Genomic DNA, 21145 nt, shown 5'->3' on the forward strand with positions numbered 1-21145 from the left:
AGAATTTATATATCTATATGCCTAAAATGTAAGCAATACACTGACCGGTACAATCACGTCCATTTCCTTCAAATCCTTGATTACAGAGACAGACGTGTGTTCCCAGTCGATTACTGCAGGTCGCGTTTGCGTGACACCCGTGACTTCCATCTTTGCATTCATTAACATCTGAAACAAGACCATCACATCCATCGTGATTCCCATCGACACATACAATGTATGTAGTATTACAACAAACTGCTGGAGTAATATGACTAAGAGTTCATGTGTTAGGATTGAACATGTCGGGTTTGTACCCGATTTTGAATACAGACTCAGCCAATGTCACTTAGACCAGACGGATTATAGTACATTCGGTAGGGCATTCGCCTGGGGTGCTTGATTCATAGGATCGAGCAACCTCGATGAGCCAATACCTTTATAATTTGTCACCGTCCCAACCAGTGCACCACGATTGGTGTATTAAAGGATGTGATATGTACTGTCATGTAAAATATCCCTTGCTGCTGATGGAACAATGTAGTGGCCTTCCTTTAAAGACTGCGTGTCGACAATGACCAACTGTTCCACAGCTAGTTCACAATGGTTAATACATCAATGTACTCAAGTGGTGTCGTTAAAGGAAACAAAACAAAACATGGTATCACTAGATAGTTTTGAGGACACTGACATCAACTTCTCTCCTACTTAATATCAACAACTAACATTTAGCCACGTCGTGGACAAGACAGCATGTTACCCCAAGTGTTTATGTGCATACTAGCATGGATATAAATTACAATAAACAACTAGTTAATTTAGTTAACATTTCACTAAGTAAGTCCTTTAATATAGGAACACAGTTCGCTATGTATGTAATACATCAACACTAGCGTACTGCTACAAGTGATAACGAGCCTCTACAAGTGATAACGTACTGCTACACGTGATAACGTACCTCTACAAGTGATAACATACCTCTACAAGTGATTCCATCTCCTGTATATCCATTGTTGCATTCACATTTGTAGGACGCATCTGTCTTCATACAAGTCGCCCTCTTACTACATTTGTGAAATTTACTCTTGCATATATCGAAATCTGAAATTAGTATTGTCTCACTTAATTATTATATAATAGTGAATTAAATCAGCCCCCACTCCATCCCGCTCAAACACCAGTTTTGTTTTTTCAATGTATTTTTTTTTTTGGGGGGGGGGCGGGGGAGAGGGACGATTCAATCCCCATAGTCTAGACCCACCCTGCTAAATTTCTGCACACGCGCCTGCAAATGATTCAATACAGAAATACAATTGTATTTAGGCTTAACGATGATAATGATGATGATGATGATGATGATGATGATGATGACGATGATAATAAGTAATATCATCATAATTTCCATATTAAGATGTTCATGATGATGGTGGTAATTGTAATGATCATGTGATGGTACTAATAATAACACTAACAACATCTAATCCATTGTCCTACCTAAGTTAAAAACATTTTATAACACAGGAATACTATTGCGATACCTTTATAACAAACCAAAAATTAAAAAACTAACAAAACACACACAAAAAAGAAAAACACAAACAAAAAAGAAAAATTAAAAATTAAAAAGCACAACAACCATCAACAAAAAACAGCACCACCACCAAGACATATTACAAGATATCCTCTATAAATTAAAGAACCATTTATACATTACCTTTGCAGCCAGTAGCCGGGTCTGGCTCGGTTTCATCGAGGCACATGCACTTGTACGACCCTCCGGTATTAACACATTGTGATCGTAGCGGACAAGACGTCGTCCCACTGGAACACTCGTCGATATCTGCCAATTAGTTTATACACTGTATGATCTCACACAAATATGAAATTACCGAATTCGCATCCTGCATTAGATCATAATAATATAAATATACGAATTTTATGTTCATATTATCCAGTTAGCTTTATGTCAGATTTATTGAATTTTTCAATAAGTTGTAATTTTTCGCCTGTTGTTAGAAACCATATTTGTGGGGCAGGGTGTCTCTAATTTTGTATTGCTAACATGTTAAAATATCAAAGCTGTTGGGTCTAATTATTAACTATGTTCTACTATTGCAGTGATTTGTCACTACCTTATACATTACACATAACGGGTTTTTCTATTAACAATTTAACACTTTCATCATGTTTCTGTTCGAAATTCATTTCATGCAAAAAACGACACCGACATACACAGGATCTGTTTGTAGATAAGTAATTGTATTCTGTATATTCGTTTGGTTTAAACGTCTAACAGACAATCATATTTTCCTATCAGACATAAGATAAACATATTATCGTTTCGCACACACTACAAATGGGTTAAGACAGAAAATACCTTTACACGAGTATCCATCTCCCGTGAATCCAGACTTGCAGGAACAGCTATAGGATCCCCCCGTGTTGTTACAGACAGCGTTAACATCACACACCCTTGACAAACACTCGTTAATGTCTGCAATATAAAAAGGAATTTTAAAAATAACAACATTGAAACAGTATATGCAAACATTTAATTAATTTAAAAATCAATAAATAAATACATAAGGGCTCAAATAAGCATCTAATTATAATATATGTTTTGCTGTGCTACTTTAAAAATAATGAAACAGTATATGCAGTAATTAATTAGTTAAGTATCTAAATTAATCATACATAACTAAATAAAGCTACTTTATACAAGATCTCTGAATATTGCAGATGAAACAGTCTTTTGACTATACAAGTCAAAATTATCCACAGAGTTCCTAACAATATATTCGACATCTTGTTTAGAAGCTTGACAAGAAATATATGTTACCCTATGTTGCTATTCAAGAACATAAGTGTCGTAGTCACTGAAAAGGTACCATATGGTATATTCTATCAAAAATATTATTAGAATTCAATCATGTAAAATATATGTTTTAAATATAGTTCTTGGATTACATACCAGTACAGTTTCTTCCATTGCCAGTGTATCCCGGATGACAGATGCAGTTGTAACCAACCACGAAGTTCACACAGTCTGCATTAAAATCACACAAGTGTGTCTGTGCCGTGCACTCGTTATCCGCTGAAAATAATTTGTACGTGTAGTCTCACTAGTTATGAATACTGACACTATCAGATATATATCGAGTGGCCCGAAAACAAACCTATAACCCTACTGAATATGAAATTATTAAACAAATATAGAGACTGTAACTTTTATATTCCACACGCCATACCATATGGATATGTGTCATACTCGGTGACAATGTGTGGTCCATAAGTCACATATTGTTAAAATGGCAAACGATTCAACATTGTACGTAAAGACATGTGACGCCCGACAGGGTAGCAACTAGTGAAGAGAGCGTCGCATTGTTGTGAATGTATTTCTATTTTAACAATATTTGACCTATGGGCACCGAATGTGGCAAATATCCACATAGTTATGTGTCTGAAATAATCACTATTACAGTCCCCACATATTTTGTACAATTACATATTCAGTAGCGTTATGTTGGGGTTTTTGTTTTGTTTGGGGGTTTTGTTTGGTATTTTTGTTTTGTTATTGGGGTGTTTGGGGTATGAACCCGATACAATGTATATTAATATTCAACACTTTATGCATACTAATAGTAATATCATAAAAATAATAGTATTCGACACATACGAACTAATATCGGTAGATGCAAATATTCGGCTTCTGTTTAACATTTGATAATGCTATAAATAGTAGTACTGAATATCCCATGCATTATAATACTGTCACCTAAATATATTACTACGTTACACATGAGCGATATTGATAGCAGTATGTATTGCCATGTTTTACAGTCTCAACATCGTGTATTAATTAATATGCACCTCACCGTAACACCCATACACCCACGTCTTCAGTTAATATTATACATTCCATGCACATTCCTTTTGAATTGGTTCACATCTCAGTTACCAGTATACATAAAACAGCACAACCAAAACGGCAACATATTCCCCTTATAAGATGCATTACTCATAGGTGAAACTGTTTGCGTTCTCAGGAGTGCATATTAAATACGTAATATATATATATATATATATGTACACTTGTAAATAATCAAAACGATTAGAATTTAGAAAGCAAACATGCACTTACTGTGTTACAATATATATATATATTAAGTGCACCAAAAAGTGTGTCTTACGTTTACAGATGAATCCATTGCCAGTGAATCCTCGTTTGCATGTACACTCATACGACCCATACGTGTTGGTACAGTTGGCGCTGTAGTGGCATTTGTGGGTTTTCAAAAGGCACTCGTCAGCATCTAGAAGTAAATTTTAAAACAATTTAACAAACTTAACATGCATTGTGCTGTAGCGAAATATACGAACACAATGATTCAAGTGTGTTGCCAAGTTAGCTTTATGATGGCGTTTCAGTCCTTTAATAATTGAAAATCTGCTTAAGCCATTTGCCGGATATGCTTTTTCTCTTTCTGATAACCCATTTCCCGGTTACGCTTTTGTTTTCTCTGATCACCCGTTTGTCGGTTATGTTTTTCTTCTCTCTGATCACCCATTTACCTGTTACTTGTCGTTTTTCTCTGACCGCCCATTCTAGTTCGCGTTACCCATTACAAAATGCAATTTGTTTTTATGCGTTATGACAATATATAATATGCGTTATGACGTTATGTAATAAATGTAATATTTTAATAAAATAAATATAGACATAATTAAAAAAAAGTTATACCAAAATAAAGAAGATATATAAAGACAAATGATTGATATAATAACATAAAGCCAATTTGAGTATGTAAAATGAAACAAAGAAGTCTGACAGGAAATATAGTTTATATTACTACTATATATACATAATGTTGTAGTCTACAATTTCGAACTACAATCACAATCAGTATAACATTAAACGTCCTAGAATATATACTGAGATAAATAAATAAGGCAATACTTTGCATTGTAGTAGTTTCAGATAATTTGTATAGGTACAAAGATATAATATAGGACTGAGAGAGAGAGAGAGAGAGAGAGAGAGAGAGAGAGAGAGAGAGAGAGAGAGAGAGAGGGAGAGTGTGTGTGTGTGTGAGAGAGAGAGAGAGAGACAGACAGACAGAGAGAGAGAGAGACAGAGACAGAGAGACAGAGACAGAGACATACACACAGGCAAACCGAGACAGAAAGAGAGAGAGAGTGTGTGTGTGTGTGTGAGAGAGAGAGAGAGAGAGAGAGAGAGAGAGAGAGAGAGAGAGAGAGAGAGAGAGAGAGAGAGAGAGAGAGAGAGAGAGAGAGAGAGAGAGAGAGAGAGACACACACACACACACACACACACACACAGAGAAAGATTAATTTGGACAAACCATAATGTACAAAAGAGTAAAGTAATCTATTCTGGGTTCTGGACTACTGGAAGACGGAATTGTATATCACAATGTATCAATTCGATACATTACTATTTGAAAAGATCTTTTTGTTTTGTCTATAACAAAATGGAGCAAATTACATTTAAATGAAAATATAACTACTGACAATTATTGAAAATAACGTTTTTACCTTTACAAGAGTAGCCATTTCCCGAATATCCATTTAGACATTTGCAGGTGTATCTACCAGGTTGGTTAAGGCATTGCGCCTCATTTGGACACACGTGAATACCTTCAATACATTCGTTGACATCTGAGAAAATACAGTATAAAAATCTTATATCACATTAAAACCCATGCAAAAAGAAAAGAATGTAAGTCTTGTTATCGTAACCACAGCATATGCAATAACATTAGACCCCACACGAAATATTCACAATAAAAGTTACAAGATGAACATTTTATTGGGATTTCAACGTTGATGACAAGAGACTGTTGTTCCTAAAATATCAATAAACATAGATGACTACACCGCAACACTATCATCAACCGACTATGTTAGAATGGGCTTCGTGTTCGTGGACTACATAAACCATGCATTTATGCTGAGACATGCGTCTGCATTGGTACAGGCGACATATTTATTTTTAAAACTGAATGAGTAAAGCCTTATTCCCGGGTGAATTCCGATATAATTTGTCTTTTTGATATTGGCGTGCATGTGAGAAACAAGCATAAGCGCTTCTGTTTTAAAGACACATAACTTAACGGCTGTTCGCTTGGGTACCAAGTCTCATTACATTTTTGTTTTACAAATATGCTCTATGTAAATAAAAACGTTTTTGTTAAAGAAATTACAATCAAATTAAATATAATGTTTAATACAGGGGTGAAGACAAACTGATAGAACAGCCAAATGATGTTTCTTCACCTGTGTTCTTACTGGCGCAATCGATAATGCAGTACATATACACTAAGTAGACCTGCGCGTGCGAGCGTGCGATTGCGTAATTTACCTTAATTGTTCCATTAGTTGCCTTCATTCCTTGTATCAAAAAGGAAGCTTTAGTCTATGGAATTTTATGGTAATTTGTAAACAAAGAATTTTCATTTCCACTGACTCTTTTCATCTCAAAAAGTATTCTTGAAGTTGGTATGAGTTTAAAATTTAATAATATGTTTTGTTTTTATACAAATTTTAACTTTATTGATTATACAGTTACATGATAAGTCATCGGACTTTAGTAAGAATAAAAAAGTCTCCTACCAAAACAGGTGAAGCCATCGCCCGAGAATCCCTCTTTACACTGACACCTGTAATAACCTGTGTCGTTGAGGCAGTCAGCTCTCCAGTGACAGGTGTTATTTCCTAGGACACAATTGCTTACATCTGAAAACAATACATATATACATAAATTAGAGCGTTTGTTTACACTGTGCATAGAGCAGAAGGACGGAGCTGACGTCACTTCGTCCCAAGCTATACCACCGGACGTCACAAAAACGAAACAAAATGGCTGCCCCCAGTTAGCAGGAATAATCATGTTTTTTATAAACTCTAAAATTACGCGTTTTTCATTTGTTAAAGTGTCAGTCTGTGTTGGTGGTCCGGGTATGCATTCCTTCCAACACATAAATCTCTTGTTTGAGTTTCCTCTACCTTTAATATATGGGTTCTAATTTTGAACCTGTATATAAGAGTCACATGTCTATAACGGCCACTTTTGTCATGTCCCGTGGGTGGCCGTTATATACAGGTTTAACTGTATATATATATATATATATATATATATATATATATATATATATATATATATTTGTGTGTGTCTGTGTGTCTGTGTGTGTCTGTGTGTCTGTGTGTGACTGTGTGTCTGTGTGTGTCTGTGTGTCTCTGTGTGTGTATGAATAGAAATAATTCTTCGTTGGTGGCACCTCTCCTCTAAAGTAGCAAGGTGGCTTAAGAAAATTAGGAGATAACCATATGGAGTTTTTAGATTTACGGGTGTTATTGTCTATTTGATCCCGTAAATGTCATATTTGACACAGGCGTTAGCCTGAGGTTAGAAATGAAACATTTGTGGGCATCAAATATACTTTAACACCCGTAATTCTAAAAACTCCATATGGTTATGTCCATTGTAAACTGAATCGTTTTTCTACCGAACTAACTGTATAGTTTTTATTTCTTGAAAACAATATCCGGCTACAATCTAACTGTAGACCTTGAATCGTCAACTTCGCCTCTTCCAATTGCTAACGACGTCACTTGCTAATCATGTAATGAGCTTTCCGGGTGTTATTTTCATTTGATCCCGGAAAGAGAATGTAATTAATCAATCACAATACAGAACAAACTCGCCATCAGTTTACAATATATATATATTTTAAAGTCAGTAGCCTCGTTTAAAAGTCATACATCCCTCTTTAATTCACTACTGTTTCATTAAAGGTACTTTCCATTCAGTCATATCTGTACAGATAGAGGTGATCGTGACAAAGATATATGGTTCCAACGCAGTATGTAGGATGACTGCCACTTTATAACGAAAGCCAGTACAGGCATCAAAACCTTTTCTAAAACGTCTGTAACCAAATCAATCTCTGAATGTGATAATATCATAAACAAATAAACGCAAGTATTTTACATAAATATTATTAAAATTTTATTGAGGACGAAGTGCCATTAACGTCAAATACAATCTTAATCGAGGTACGTATGTCAATACGTTAAAAAAATCATTTGCTTCATCACAAATCTCTGTAACTATGTTGTACTAAACATCTGCAAATGTTAATACTGGGTTTACTGCCAATCATGACAAAATACGTATTCATTTGCATTGCCAATTGGAGATGACCAGATGCTATAACTTACCCATAACATCCATGTCATAAACACATTTGATATTTACAATTACTTACCCAGTTAATACTTGTTGTTTAAGCCTCGAAAAATGCCCAATTACAGTCACTCAGTTGATATTTGTCATATTCAAAACCACTCGTGAAGAATCCTCTATTAGTTGAACACATTTTAACTGTCTGTATTGCTTCTTTTTTTGTCATTCGAGTGTGTTAATTTTACATTTTCATAATGATTGTATAAACTTGACTTCTCACCCGTGAAAGTACATTTAAAACCATCTCCCGTGTAGCCCGATTGACAAGAACAGCTGTATGACCCGGCTGAGTTTGTACAGTTAGCGTGAGCGTCACACCGGTGTGTAGCAGTCAAACACTCGTCGATATCTGAAAATAATTCACAATTGTAGACATGGAAATTAAAGAGAGAAAAGAATCTGTTTCAACATTTATCCGATTGACAAAAAACAACAACTTTCTTATGCGTCTATATTGATTGTTTGTTTACAGTTCCTCTCAAAAAGCAATTCGTGGATAGAAACAAAACGTATCATGATCTCGTAGAATTGCTAAAATAACAATGTGAAAAGACACTAACGTATTAATATATTATAATTGTTTTAATGTGACAAAAACAAATGACGTCGGAGCCTTAAAATGTGTATTGCGTGGTTGTTGTAATTTGTTTGTTTATATGTTTGTTTTTGTTTATTTGTTGTTGTTGCTGTTTGTTTTTGGGAGGTTTGTGTGTTTTTGTGTGCTTTTTGTGGAGTGTTTGGCATTTATCAAAACAGTGATTTAGCACTAATCCCCAACCCCACACGAGTGCAGTATCTATGTCTGTTCCACACATAATAACAGAAAATAACTACACACAATCGTATGTCTAACCCATTAAGTCGTATGGAACTACATTTTCTTCATTTCCATGGCAGCTTTGAAGATCTAGGATCTGTTTTAAAAACCATACTGACGTAAACTACATTTAAATAATAATCAGTCTAAAGAGGCAATTACATTTACTGTAATATGTATGTATTGATATGTTGGGAAGCAAACTTGATATATAGAGTCTCACAAGGACTACCTTGGCATTTATACCCAGTCCCGTTGTATCCATTTCGACATATGCACGAGTATGTACCAGGCATGTTGATACAGTCGGAGGTAATAGAGCATAGAGCAGAGCCAGAAGCACACTCGTCGATATCTGTAAACAAATATCCAGAAATTATTAATATTAATATGTATCTATCCGTCTGTCTGCCTCCCTGCTTGTCTGTATCTCTGTCTGTCTGTCTGTCTTTCCGTGCGTCCGTCAGTACTTCCATCTATCCATCCATCCATCCATCCATCTATCGATGTATCTATCTATATACCTTAATAATAATAATAATAATAATAAAGAAAATTAATTGAAAAAAATACATACATACATACATACATACATACATACATATATACATACATACATACATATATAAATATATATACATGTAAAGATTAAAGATGTCTTGTATGTTTAAGTGGAATACCTTGACAAATATATCCAGTCCCGTTATATCCATCTCGACATTTACAAGAGTATTCACCTGGCAGGTTCAAACAGTCTGCATATTTGGAGCAGTGATTGTCACCGGATGTACATTCGTCGATATCTAAGAAATGTATATTGCCATTAACTTAATAATATAAGAAATTGTTATATATATATATATATATATATATATATATATATATATATATATATATATATATATGACTGGTCTAACGATCACCTGCATATAACGGCCACCTGTCCATAATGGCCATCATAATTCCCGCCCAATACATTTCCTGCTTTATTTTACCTGTATATCATGGCCATCTGTTCAATGGGACCAACGACCACTAGTTTTGAACAAAGAATAATGGTCGAACATGCTATAACGGCCACAAAATTACAATGACCACTATTTTGTGTCAAAATTAACAGTTGAACTTATCATAACGGTCACAAGATATATACATATATTGACCTGCGCCGTCACAATATAAAGTTATTGTTTTACTAACGGTGAAATAAAACAGATGCATGTTCCAGTGATATGGTCGGTCATTTAATTTACAAGGCGACTTGTTATTGGTTGAAGTAAGGCTTGCATTGAACTTACGTATATATTCGACTCTGACAGGTAGTGTATTCCAAGGTGTGCGCTTGCTGCTAGTCAGACAGCAGTTTTGACAATCTGTTCATTGTTCAACCATTACATATCGGCAAACTGACACTTTTGTCAATGTATAATGATTTCTTACCTGCAACCTGTTCGTGTCGTGCATTAATTTAGTAGATATCAGAATGCAGAGGAAAGAAATTAAAGATAAATGACTTTTTCAAAAAGTGTGTACTTCTTCACAACTTTATGCATTCCAGTTCAGTAGTGGGTTCTTTATAGAAATTATTTTATATGTTTTCCATCGCCTGTATATCTCATCCACCTGTCCATAACAGCCACTTTTGCTTAGGACCCTTGAGTGACAGTTATATACAGGTTCGACTATATATAAGCAGATGATGAAAGTTAATGTGTGCGAAAACGAGAGAGAGAGAGAGAGAGAGAGAGAGAGAGAGAGAGAGAGAGAGAGAGAGAGAGAGAGAGAGAGAGAGAGAGAGAGAGAGTATATAAATTGTTGAAATGTTTCAGGATGTATAAAAACACTGAAACCAAATCACAAGCATCACATCAGATAATATAATAATATAGCAGAGTAAAGAAATCTGCAGAATGTTTCATAAAAACATCAAGTTTTTAAATTTAAAACCACTGGATATTTGTAAATGAAATACCTTCACAAAGATATCCAGTCCCATTATATCCACCTCGGCATTTGCAAGTGTATCCACCAGGCATGTTGATGCATTCTGCATCTTTGGAGCATACAGCAGTGCCAGTAGAACACTCGTTGACATCTAAGAAAAACATGTTGTCAAATTCCAATACTCTACAAGATAACCTTTATTACATTTGTATAAAAAGGTTAGTCCAATGGACATTTAGGCATAGTATACCGAGTAAAGTAAATCTTTAATCGTTAATTATTATGACATTAAAAAAGCCCAGAATTAAGATCAGCATGCCAACAAAAGTTATTAATATTCATTGGTATAAAATCACCTGAAAGTTTCGTTTTTCATTTTTGTTTGATAACACAGATACCCATTGAAGCACAACATATGGACTGGTTATTACCACTATTATATATATGATTCATCCACCAAAATCTTGTTATTCTTCTGCATGGTGGACAGAGTATTATGGTTATCTTCGCAGACATCAGTTTAGAGCATGCTTCCTGCATTTCAATCTGGTATTTCCCATTAGGTCATACCAATTAGTCATTTCCTCTCTATTATTAAAATTACTTACAATATTGGCGACCAAATTTTACATTTAGCGGAACAATTTCATTTGTAATACACGTACTCATTTAAAATTCAAAATAATACATTTGATGACTGTGGGCGATTCAAGGTAAACATTCTAACTTGTTGGCGACACCTCTGTATATGTGCAGTTGAGGTGGTGGATCTTTTCTTGGAGGATGATTTGGTGGAAATATCTCGGGGGGTGGGGGGGGGGGGGGATGGGTGCGGGGAATGTACTGGGTGAGGGTGGTCCTGATATGTTCTTCTATGAATAGTCCATAATTAATACATTATCATTCTAGTTTAACATGGGTACAACTAGGTTTATATTATATTCTGGATATATTTTTAATGTATTTTACCTTGGCAAATTACCCCAGTCCCAGCATATCCACTTCGACATCTGCAGGTGTATGATCCAGGAATATTGATACAGTCTGCGTCTGCTGAACATTCATCCACACCAGAAGTACATTCGTTGATATCTAAAATATACCATTAGCCTATCAATAACTATGTTGCATACCAAATGCAAAGACATTGTAGGCAGCGGGGGGAGGGGAGGGGGATCAATGTATATCTATACGTATTTAAAGACAATATGGTCTAATGTGTCAAAGTGGCTGGTGTAACAAGATGTCTCAACAATGAGTTGTTTGTTTTAGTTCAAAGTTTCGTTGGAAAAGATGTTTTGACTGACTACAGTGGTTACACGTGGAACAGCTACATACGCAGATGACCAAACAGAAATACTGGGTCAATTTCACGGATGCTCATCGCACTGTGTGTTGTGTTACTAGTGGCACCAGACACTACAACATCTTTAATGAAACAGGATTTATCATATAACGTACCCATGATAGCCATGTCATAAACCCATGTGATAATTTAGTGTATTAATCCGGTTAATAATGGTATGAAAATTTGCAAGGTCTCTAGGCAACGTGTTGCTGTGGATGGGTAATTTGCTTACAAGCCAACAAAATCTGTGTACCTCAGCGTAACGTTTTCATATATTTAGTTAAAACGCGTGACATCAAACTATTTGTGCTAATCGTGATGACGTCATATTACCGATGGCGGCGACTTTAGTACTGTGATTTACTAAAATTTTAATTAAAATGTTATTTTAGAAGTGTTATAGGATAAATAGAATTCGTTACTCGTGTTTTGTAATACGTCAAATATCAACGTCGTCTAGCTAATCAGTATTTGTCTCGGCTGAGCCTCGACAAATACCGATTAACATAGACTCGGTTTATAGTTTACATATTATAAAACACTCGTGACGAATCCTCTAGTTATACCTTTAATGCAACATCCCAAATGCAACAAAATGTGTGTTCTATACTGATGGAAATATGTAAGGAACACACATACAGTAACAGCAAATAGTGACTGCAACCACAAAATACCCAATCCATAGTGTCAGAACTCTTATGCAGTTCCCGAGGTACGTGCATTTATGTTTGGCATAAACTTAAGTTTGAGACAATTGAAACGCTAGAAACACCACAGCAAACTTTTAATTTGTCCAAATAATTACTTTTGACAATTTTAGGGAAATGGCTACATGTAATGTTTGAGTTAACAGTATTCAAAAGGCCCAAAGGTTACATAGTAAATTATATTTAAAATGTCTGACCCCATTAACCAAACTCCCTTTGTATTCCAATTTATTTTTTTATTTTTTAAAAAAATATTAATATTTTATTATTTCCATGATATAGGCTTTAGTGAGATATTATAACAAATTGTCAAACAACAATGTGGACAATGTGAATGCTATTTTAGCTCTTTTAAACCCAATACATGTTGAATTTATTAACACTTTTGAATTTAAAGTAAATACAGTACAGACAATATATTGCATGTGTGTTGAAACAAACACAAAATCATATTCTTTAATTAGTGTTTATGGCCCAAATTGATATAAAATATTTGTTTCTAAACTAGTACTTTAATTAATATTGTTCATGAATTATAGTAAATTATAGTAAATTTGTTATATATTCATACACTAGGATTTACTTCACGATCCAGTACATAAATTCTATAATCACAGAACAATTAGTAATTCAAAGGAACGAGAACAGAGCTTTGTGAGAAATATTTGATGTTAAACTTCTACGGAGAGAACATAACCCATATTTATAGCAATTCACATGGAGACAAAATACATCTATATTCCATACACATACAAATCCCCACGAAACTTAAGAAACGGAGATCTATCTCGTTACTAAATGCGTTTTATAAATTAGCACAAGTTGAGAAAGACCAAAGAATAGTCTGTTTCAAAGAAAAGTCTGTTTCAAAGAATAGTATGTTTGAAAGAATAGTCTGTAGGAATTTCAATCAAATTCGATCAAGTTCTAGATTTAGGATTTAACATGGAAATAATACTGACGCAAATTATCTTGAAATAATTAGCAGTCTAAAGAGCCTATTACATTTACTGAAGCAAACTAAATATAGAGTGTCTTCAAAAAGACTACCATCACAAGATTGTCCAGTTCTGTTATATCCAGTTGGACATTTACAAGTGTATGACCCAGGCAAGTTGATACAGTCGTAGGTGGTAGAGCATCGATTAGAACTAGAAGCACATTCGTCGATATCGGAAAACAAATATTCACAAATTAGCACTATTCATTTCTTTCTATTTATCCATCCATCTATCTGTCCATCCATCCATCGATATATCCTTCCCTGCATTACTACTACTACTACTACTACTGTTACGATTTTGTAATTTGTAATATCAAGCTAACAAACATTTAATAGAATACAGGTGGATTTTTGTTTTACAATTAATATTACATATAAGTTGCATTAGGGCGATTGTGTTAACGATATTTGTATTTATTTGGTACTTACAAATAGAAACTACGCTTGCGTAATCAGACTTTGCGTTACTTGATATCTTTAAAAGTACAATGACAAATCTTGTCCACTGCCAGATGGTACACTGTGTAGATAATCTGATCATGAACGACACAACCGTAATACACTGCCAGGGCTGTATCTCTGCACTATGCAGAGTATAATGGGAATTTGACAAAATAGTGGTGGATTCTATGAATCTATCTACCTACCTTTACTCATCAAAAACATAGAGTCATTAGGTTTGCATCTAACAAATATTTTAATGAGATTGTAGTGTCTTGTATGTTTAAATGGAATACCTTGACAAAGATAACCAGTCCCGCTGTAGCCATCTCGGCATTTACAAGAATATGAACCTGGCAGGTTCACACAGTCTGCATCTTTGGAGCAGTGATTGTCACCGAACGTACATTCATCAACATCTGAGAAAACGGATGTTGTTATTATTAATAATATTAGTATAGCAAATAATATATGAGAATATGAGAATATGAGAGAGAGAGAGAGAGAGAGAGAGAGAGAGAGAGAGAGAGAGAGAGAGAGAGAGAGAGAGAGAGAGAGAGAGAGAGAGAGAGAGAGAGAGAGAGAGAAAGACATATATATATATATATATATATATATATATATATAGAGAGAGAGAGAGAGAGAGAGAGAGAGAGAGAGAGAGAGAGAGAGGAGAGAGAGAACGAGAGACAGACACAGGCAGACAGACAGAGACATACACAAAGACAGAGAGAAAGACATATATTTAGAGAGGGAGGGAGGGAGACAGGCACACATAAAGAGGTAGAACACTCCACACCCGTACACCCACACCACACCCCACACACACACACACATAAAGAGAGAGAGAGAGAGAGAGAGAGAGAGAGAGAGAGAGAGAGAGAGAGAGAAAGGAGGGAGAGAGAGAGAGCATATATATATATATATATATGAGAGAGAGAGAGAGAGAGAGAGAGAGAGAGAGAGAGAGAGAGAGAGAACGAGAGACAGACACAGGCAGACAGACAGAGACATACACAAAGACAGAGACAAAGACATATATTTAGAGAGGGAGGGAGGGAGACAGGCACACATAAAGAGGTAGAACACCCCCCCCCCCCCACACACACACACACACACACACACAGAGAGAGAGAGAGAGAAGAGAGAGAGAGAGAGAGAGAAGAGAGAGAGAGAGAGAGAGAGAGAGAACTTGTTTAAGTTGTTATACATGTATATGTTTGTAATGTTTTAGGCATATAAGGAACTCACTCAAACCACATCATCAAGACAGACATGAAATACTATGAAGAGTAAACAAATTCACAGAATGTTTCCCCCAAACATATTTTAATATTTAATCCAATACCTTCGCAAATATATCCAGTCCCGTTATATCCATCTCGACATTTGCAAGTGTATGAACCGGGTAAGTTGACACAGTCCGCTGTATCGTTTGGGCATATATGAGTGCCAATAGAACATGCATTGTCATCTGCAAAAACAACAACAACATGTTTTCAAACTATAATAATCAATAACATCAACGTTTAATTCAGTTATATATAAAAAATTGTTCCAGTTACATTTAGGCATGATTAATCGAGTAACAAATCAAATTAGCATGTACCTCCCATCACTTTTCAGCGTAATATATAAATCAATAGGTTTATGAAATTAAGAACTTCCCTACATGATATCAACATGGCAATATGGGTCATAAACAGTTATTACTATAAATATCCCTTTCAAACTACTAAAGCAGTTAGATGTAACTCAACATAAAGTTTAAACGTGCACAGTCCTCTAAACCAGTACATAGTAATACTGCTCAGTTTCACCAGTAGACTATTCAAATCTGTACATCTGGGAGTGGGGGGTGGGGGTGGGGTGGTTTTGGGGGTGGGACGGATCGGTAGTAACACTGTGATGTGGTAACTCGCAAGAACAAGAGTCCACTATGGACTCCTACATTAAAGTAGGTCATGGTATTATTGCCTTGTGTCTGCAAAAGTGCATATCGAATATCCCTTGATGTTTGGTCCATAGGAGCAGCCTATGTGGCGACAGCGGATTTCATCTAATAAGCGTAGTTTCAAAATGTGATGATATGTCATTAAACAAATATTCATTTCTTTTTCGGTAAGTTTCAGAAATACATGCTGTTGACAATTAATGTCAAGATGTCTGCCACGTCTTAACCAAAATAAACATTTACTAACTTTGAGCACAAAATACCTGTAGCAATACAATTCTTCAAGACAGTAGAATGCTTTTAATGCGTTATGATGATAATAAAATAAGGGTAAAACAAGCTATATACATAAACATTCTAATCACATTTTACCTTTACACAGGTACCCATTTCCAGAAAATCCAGTTTGACATTTGCAACTGTATCCACCAGGAAAGTTCACACAGTCGGCGTGTGGTGAGCATATATGTTCACCAGAAGCACATTCGTCAATATCTAAAAATATATCAACATCAAATGATAACCCATGTGATATACCAACATAAATATATGTCAATAATGTATGTGTTTACATTATTGAATAACCGTGCAAAACATCAGTCAGAAATATTGGAACAGTTTCATTTGATGCTCTTTGTTCCGTTTGTTAAACACAAGTTTGCGGTGCTATTACTGGCATCAATATCAGCAAAATCAAAAGTGAAACGGAATTTATGCTAATCCAACCTCACACATGTTGAAATGCTGATGAACTACAATATATTCGAAGTAGAGCTGTATTAATTGCTAAAGGGAAACACATAATGAAATTTTAGAGGATAGATCAGTTCCAACAAATTAATATAGTTGTTTAGATTGCGGTCATCAACGTAACTCGAGTGTCCTCTAGCTGTGGTCTACACTTTAAACACAGCTAGAGAACGATCTATGCACTAAAAGTGGAATTGTGCACAACCAAATAGTTGCAAGCTACTTTGTCAAAAATACACATAGTTTGAGTGTTCCCCAGTCGAAGAAACCCGACGCCCCTACACCATAACTAGACACTCGAGCTATCATTAACGGGGAGCGGGAAGTATCCCAGTGGTAAGGCGCTCGATTATAGCGCGGTCGGTCTAGTATCGATCCCCGTCGCTAGGCCTATTGGTCTATTTCTCGTTCCAGCCATGTAACACTGCTTTAATAGATTTTCAAAACGTTTTATTATTATTATTATTATTATTATTATTATTATTATCATAAGTTAAACAACACTTCGACCCAAAATCCAATATCGTCGAACTTACCGAGGAAGGAAATGTAGAATGTAGAATTTAACTGTATGTCGCAAAACTCTCTACATATTAGAATAAAGGGACATTTGTTGTTTACCTTTACAGGTGGTACCATTTCCAGAGAACCCATTATTGCAGGTACAGGTAAAGGATCCAAATGTGTTGGTGCACAAAGCGTTGACGTCACAGTTGTCTGTGTCCTGTTCACATTCGTCTACATCCACAGTGGTATTCGTCCCCGACACACAGCTCACGGTGAATTCTGAAACATTGAATCAGACGTTAAAGACTGTAGAGTGACGCCCATACCTTTAAGCCTGGAAGCCTAGCGTTACAATCTTCGAGATATCTATTCAATTTCTAAATGATAAATCGTAGCATATACCATAATTAAAAGGACAAACCCGATTTGATCCATAATCATATGCTTGGGCGTCAAAACTGCCGAAATAAATAGGTAGGGTATGTCGGCTTTTTAATTTTAATTTAATTTAGTTTTATTTTAATTCATTTTAACTACTCCATTCACACCTTCGGGTCGAAATAGACGTTATATGTATATAATAGGATTGGCTTTTTTCATGAGGGGGTCGAATTTTTGCGAAAATAAAGAGAAAGAATTATTTTAAGACCTTTTGCCCTTATTTGTGTCCATCACGAAGGTCACTTGTGTAAACAAAATGAGACACTCAGATGGACGGTGGTAGGGACAAAAAGCTATGGTAGAGAGAATGTAAGAACGTATGATAGAAAACAAATACCGAGGGAGAGACAGAGAAAGGAAAGACAGACAGACAGACATAAATGGAGATAAAGAGAGAAGACAAACACACACACACGCACACACGTGTGTGTGTGTGTGTGTGTGTATATATATATATATATATATATATATATATATATATATATATATATATATATACATAGAGAGAAAGAAAGAGAGATAGGTAGATAGACAGAAGAAAAGACAGTGAGAGGGTGTGGGTGTGGGTTTGGGGGATACCGCTGATGAACACATGTACTTACTTGCAGTGGTTGCAACAAATTTCATACAATAACTGGTGTCAATATCTTCTGTTAGTTTTAAACCGGAAGTTGTTTTTGTCAGTCTCACTTTCCATGGTGCGGTTGTACTGACGGCAACGTTGGTTTGATTAAAACCGCCACTGGAGCAGTTCCAGGTCGCGAATGACGGCATGCCTGTACTGATGCTGAATGTGGCATTGTCGCATTGCGCACTTCCTGTTACGGAATATGTCGACACGTAGCTCATAGACTGGTTCATGGTGGGGCTAATGGTGCATGTGCAGTCTCGAGCGTAACTCTGCATGATCTGTCCATCGAGGTAGACGTCTTTGCCGAAATAGTAGTTGAACTCACACAGTTTCACAACTGAAAGGAAAAGAAAGGAACTCAATGAGGTTTGGTTGTAAAACCTAACTGAGACACTTGGTCTAGATTACGAGAGGAGAAACCCGTTTTGCAACTGAAAACACCAATGTATGCTTCACAGCAAAAAAAAACAAACAAAAAAACGCTGATAATTATCACATACTGTTCTGAACACCATATGCAATTAGGTTTACTTTTAAATATTTTAGAGCCGCCTGTCAGGTCGTAAGCACATGCTCTTCGGTATTACGATCCTGGATTTGGAAAACGACAATAATTTGCAGCATGTATTGTTCAATATATCATTTAGGCCTTATCGCAGAGATATTAGCAGTCTGACTTATCATACTTAACATAAATTGGATATCAAATGTACCCACTTTGATACAACACCATTTTGATTATTGCCTTCGTGTCTTCTTTGATTTGGTGGTTCATGTTTGTCCCCTTTTCTTTGTAAGTCATGTTTATTTCCATAACTACTTCTCCCGTGCATGTTGTCAGCGTATCCCTAGCCACGCCAGGATGTAGAGTTATTGCTTTTTGTAACATAATTTGTTTAAGTTTATTAACCTCAGAAACAAATGTGGTAGTGTCACGGATGGGACCCTGATACCACTACCTTACAGTCATGTTATAGAATAGACATTGTGTATAATACATATACATTACGCTAGTCCACACAGGCGTACAAGAAAAAGAAGAAGAAGATTTTAGGGGTTAAGAGCGAAGAAAGAAAGATGAAAGAAAGAAAGAAAGAAAGATAGAAGGAAAGAGAGATTGAATGTGAAGATTAAATTTCGAAAACTATGAATAACAGTATTATCAATAACATACAGTATTTGCAATAACATACTAATATACTGTCATAGTCATAGGGTTTTACGTGCTCATTCAGAGCAAGCTGTTGTAGCGCACGCCTGTCGTGGACGAAAATGTCGACCTGCGCCGGCTCCTTCGTCCAGGACAGGAAAGGAATTGGGGATGGGGGTGGGAGTGGAGAGGGGACCTGAGTCGGTAGCGGGCCGGAGTATCTGTGGTGTTATTGAATTTTGAAAATATCTCGTAGGTTTAAGTCCAAAATTAAAATTTTGCGAAGTGATTTTGACTGAGTTGGCTCATATTATTGGCTCGAATTATAGCTCATATAATGTAACTGAGAAGGTCTGCTTTATATGTGAGAACAATAAGGTAGTCTAGTGGAACAGACAGATACTTCTAAACGAAACTGCGACGATGGAAGTTAAGATTATCGTGCCTCGATGTGATACAATGAACACAGAATCAGGACACACTCGCTGAATAAACGAGAAACGATGATGGGCAATGCATTATTTGTTATCACACGGATGGTAACGATTGGAAATGAATATTAACGCTGTTTAACTTTATTGTAATATAATAGCTATTTAGTGTCGAATATATGGATTTTACAACACTTGTTCCGACAGTGAATACAATTTCCAGTTTCTCTTCTTTGAAATACCTATTGCAAACCTACCACTGCGTGAAATAATTATTGCAAACCTAAACTTTTCGTTGACTAACAATTACAATTGTTTTGTTGCAATAACTGTTGCAAGCTAACCTTTTGCGTGAAATAACTGTTGAAAACCTAAGCTTTGTTAAACATATAGTGTTAAGTAAGACTCCTTATTTTACAATGTTAAAATAGTACTACACTTACCTGGGTTACCATCATTTGGACACAGCGTCTCAGCCACATTCACTGTAAATATAGACAAACATTGACTACATTTTCAGTCCTTGGAAGATTTAGTCATATCAGCCTAGTTATTTGCATATATCAGTCTAATCACACATATATATATATATATATATATATATATATATATATATATATATATATATATATATATATATAAGAAATCAAGAATTCAGTACACTAGGTTGGTAAATATGGGAACAAACAATCAGCAAATGGAATATATTAAAATTTATATATTTTTATATTAATATAATTCCCTTAACATTTGAAGTTCCAATGAACTTCATC

The 21145-nt window shown here is 35.5% G+C and overlaps 1 protein-coding gene across 2 annotated transcripts in view; it reads right to left on the reverse strand.

The window, feature by feature from the left end:
* The window catches only part of LOC121372524 (fibrillin-3-like), a 31170-nt gene that overhangs the window by 6961 nt on the left and 3064 nt on the right, over positions 1–21145 (reverse strand). The window contains exons 2-21 of one of the 2 annotated variants that reach the window (XM_041498890.1): positions 20816–20857; positions 18763–19128; positions 17834–17998; positions 16835–16957; positions 15857–15982; positions 14805–14927; positions 14115–14237; positions 11979–12101; positions 11038–11160; positions 9746–9868; positions 9298–9420; positions 8469–8597; positions 6616–6738; positions 5539–5661; positions 4173–4295; positions 2951–3073; positions 2357–2473; positions 1694–1819; positions 958–1080; positions 46–168 (exon numbers count right to left, since the gene is read on the reverse strand). In XM_041498890.1, the coding sequence (XP_041354824.1) occupies positions 46–168; positions 958–1080; positions 1694–1819; positions 2357–2473; positions 2951–3073; positions 4173–4295; positions 5539–5661; positions 6616–6738; positions 8469–8597; positions 9298–9420; positions 9746–9868; positions 11038–11160; positions 11979–12101; positions 14115–14237; positions 14805–14927; positions 15857–15982; positions 16835–16957; positions 17834–17998; positions 18763–19128; positions 20816–20857 (2670 nt within the window). The remainder of the gene's footprint in view (positions 1–45; positions 169–957; positions 1081–1693; positions 1820–2356; positions 2474–2950; positions 3074–4172; positions 4296–5538; positions 5662–6615; positions 6739–8468; positions 8598–9297; positions 9421–9745; positions 9869–11037; positions 11161–11978; positions 12102–14114; positions 14238–14804; positions 14928–15856; positions 15983–16834; positions 16958–17833; positions 17999–18762; positions 19129–20815; positions 20858–21145) is intronic. The other variant, XM_041498891.1, reaches the window with a different exon arrangement.

Source organism: Gigantopelta aegis, chromosome 4, assembly GCF_016097555.1.
Source record: "Gigantopelta aegis isolate Gae_Host chromosome 4, Gae_host_genome, whole genome shotgun sequence".
Taxonomy (NCBI): Eukaryota; Metazoa; Mollusca; class Gastropoda; order Neomphalida; family Peltospiridae; genus Gigantopelta; species Gigantopelta aegis.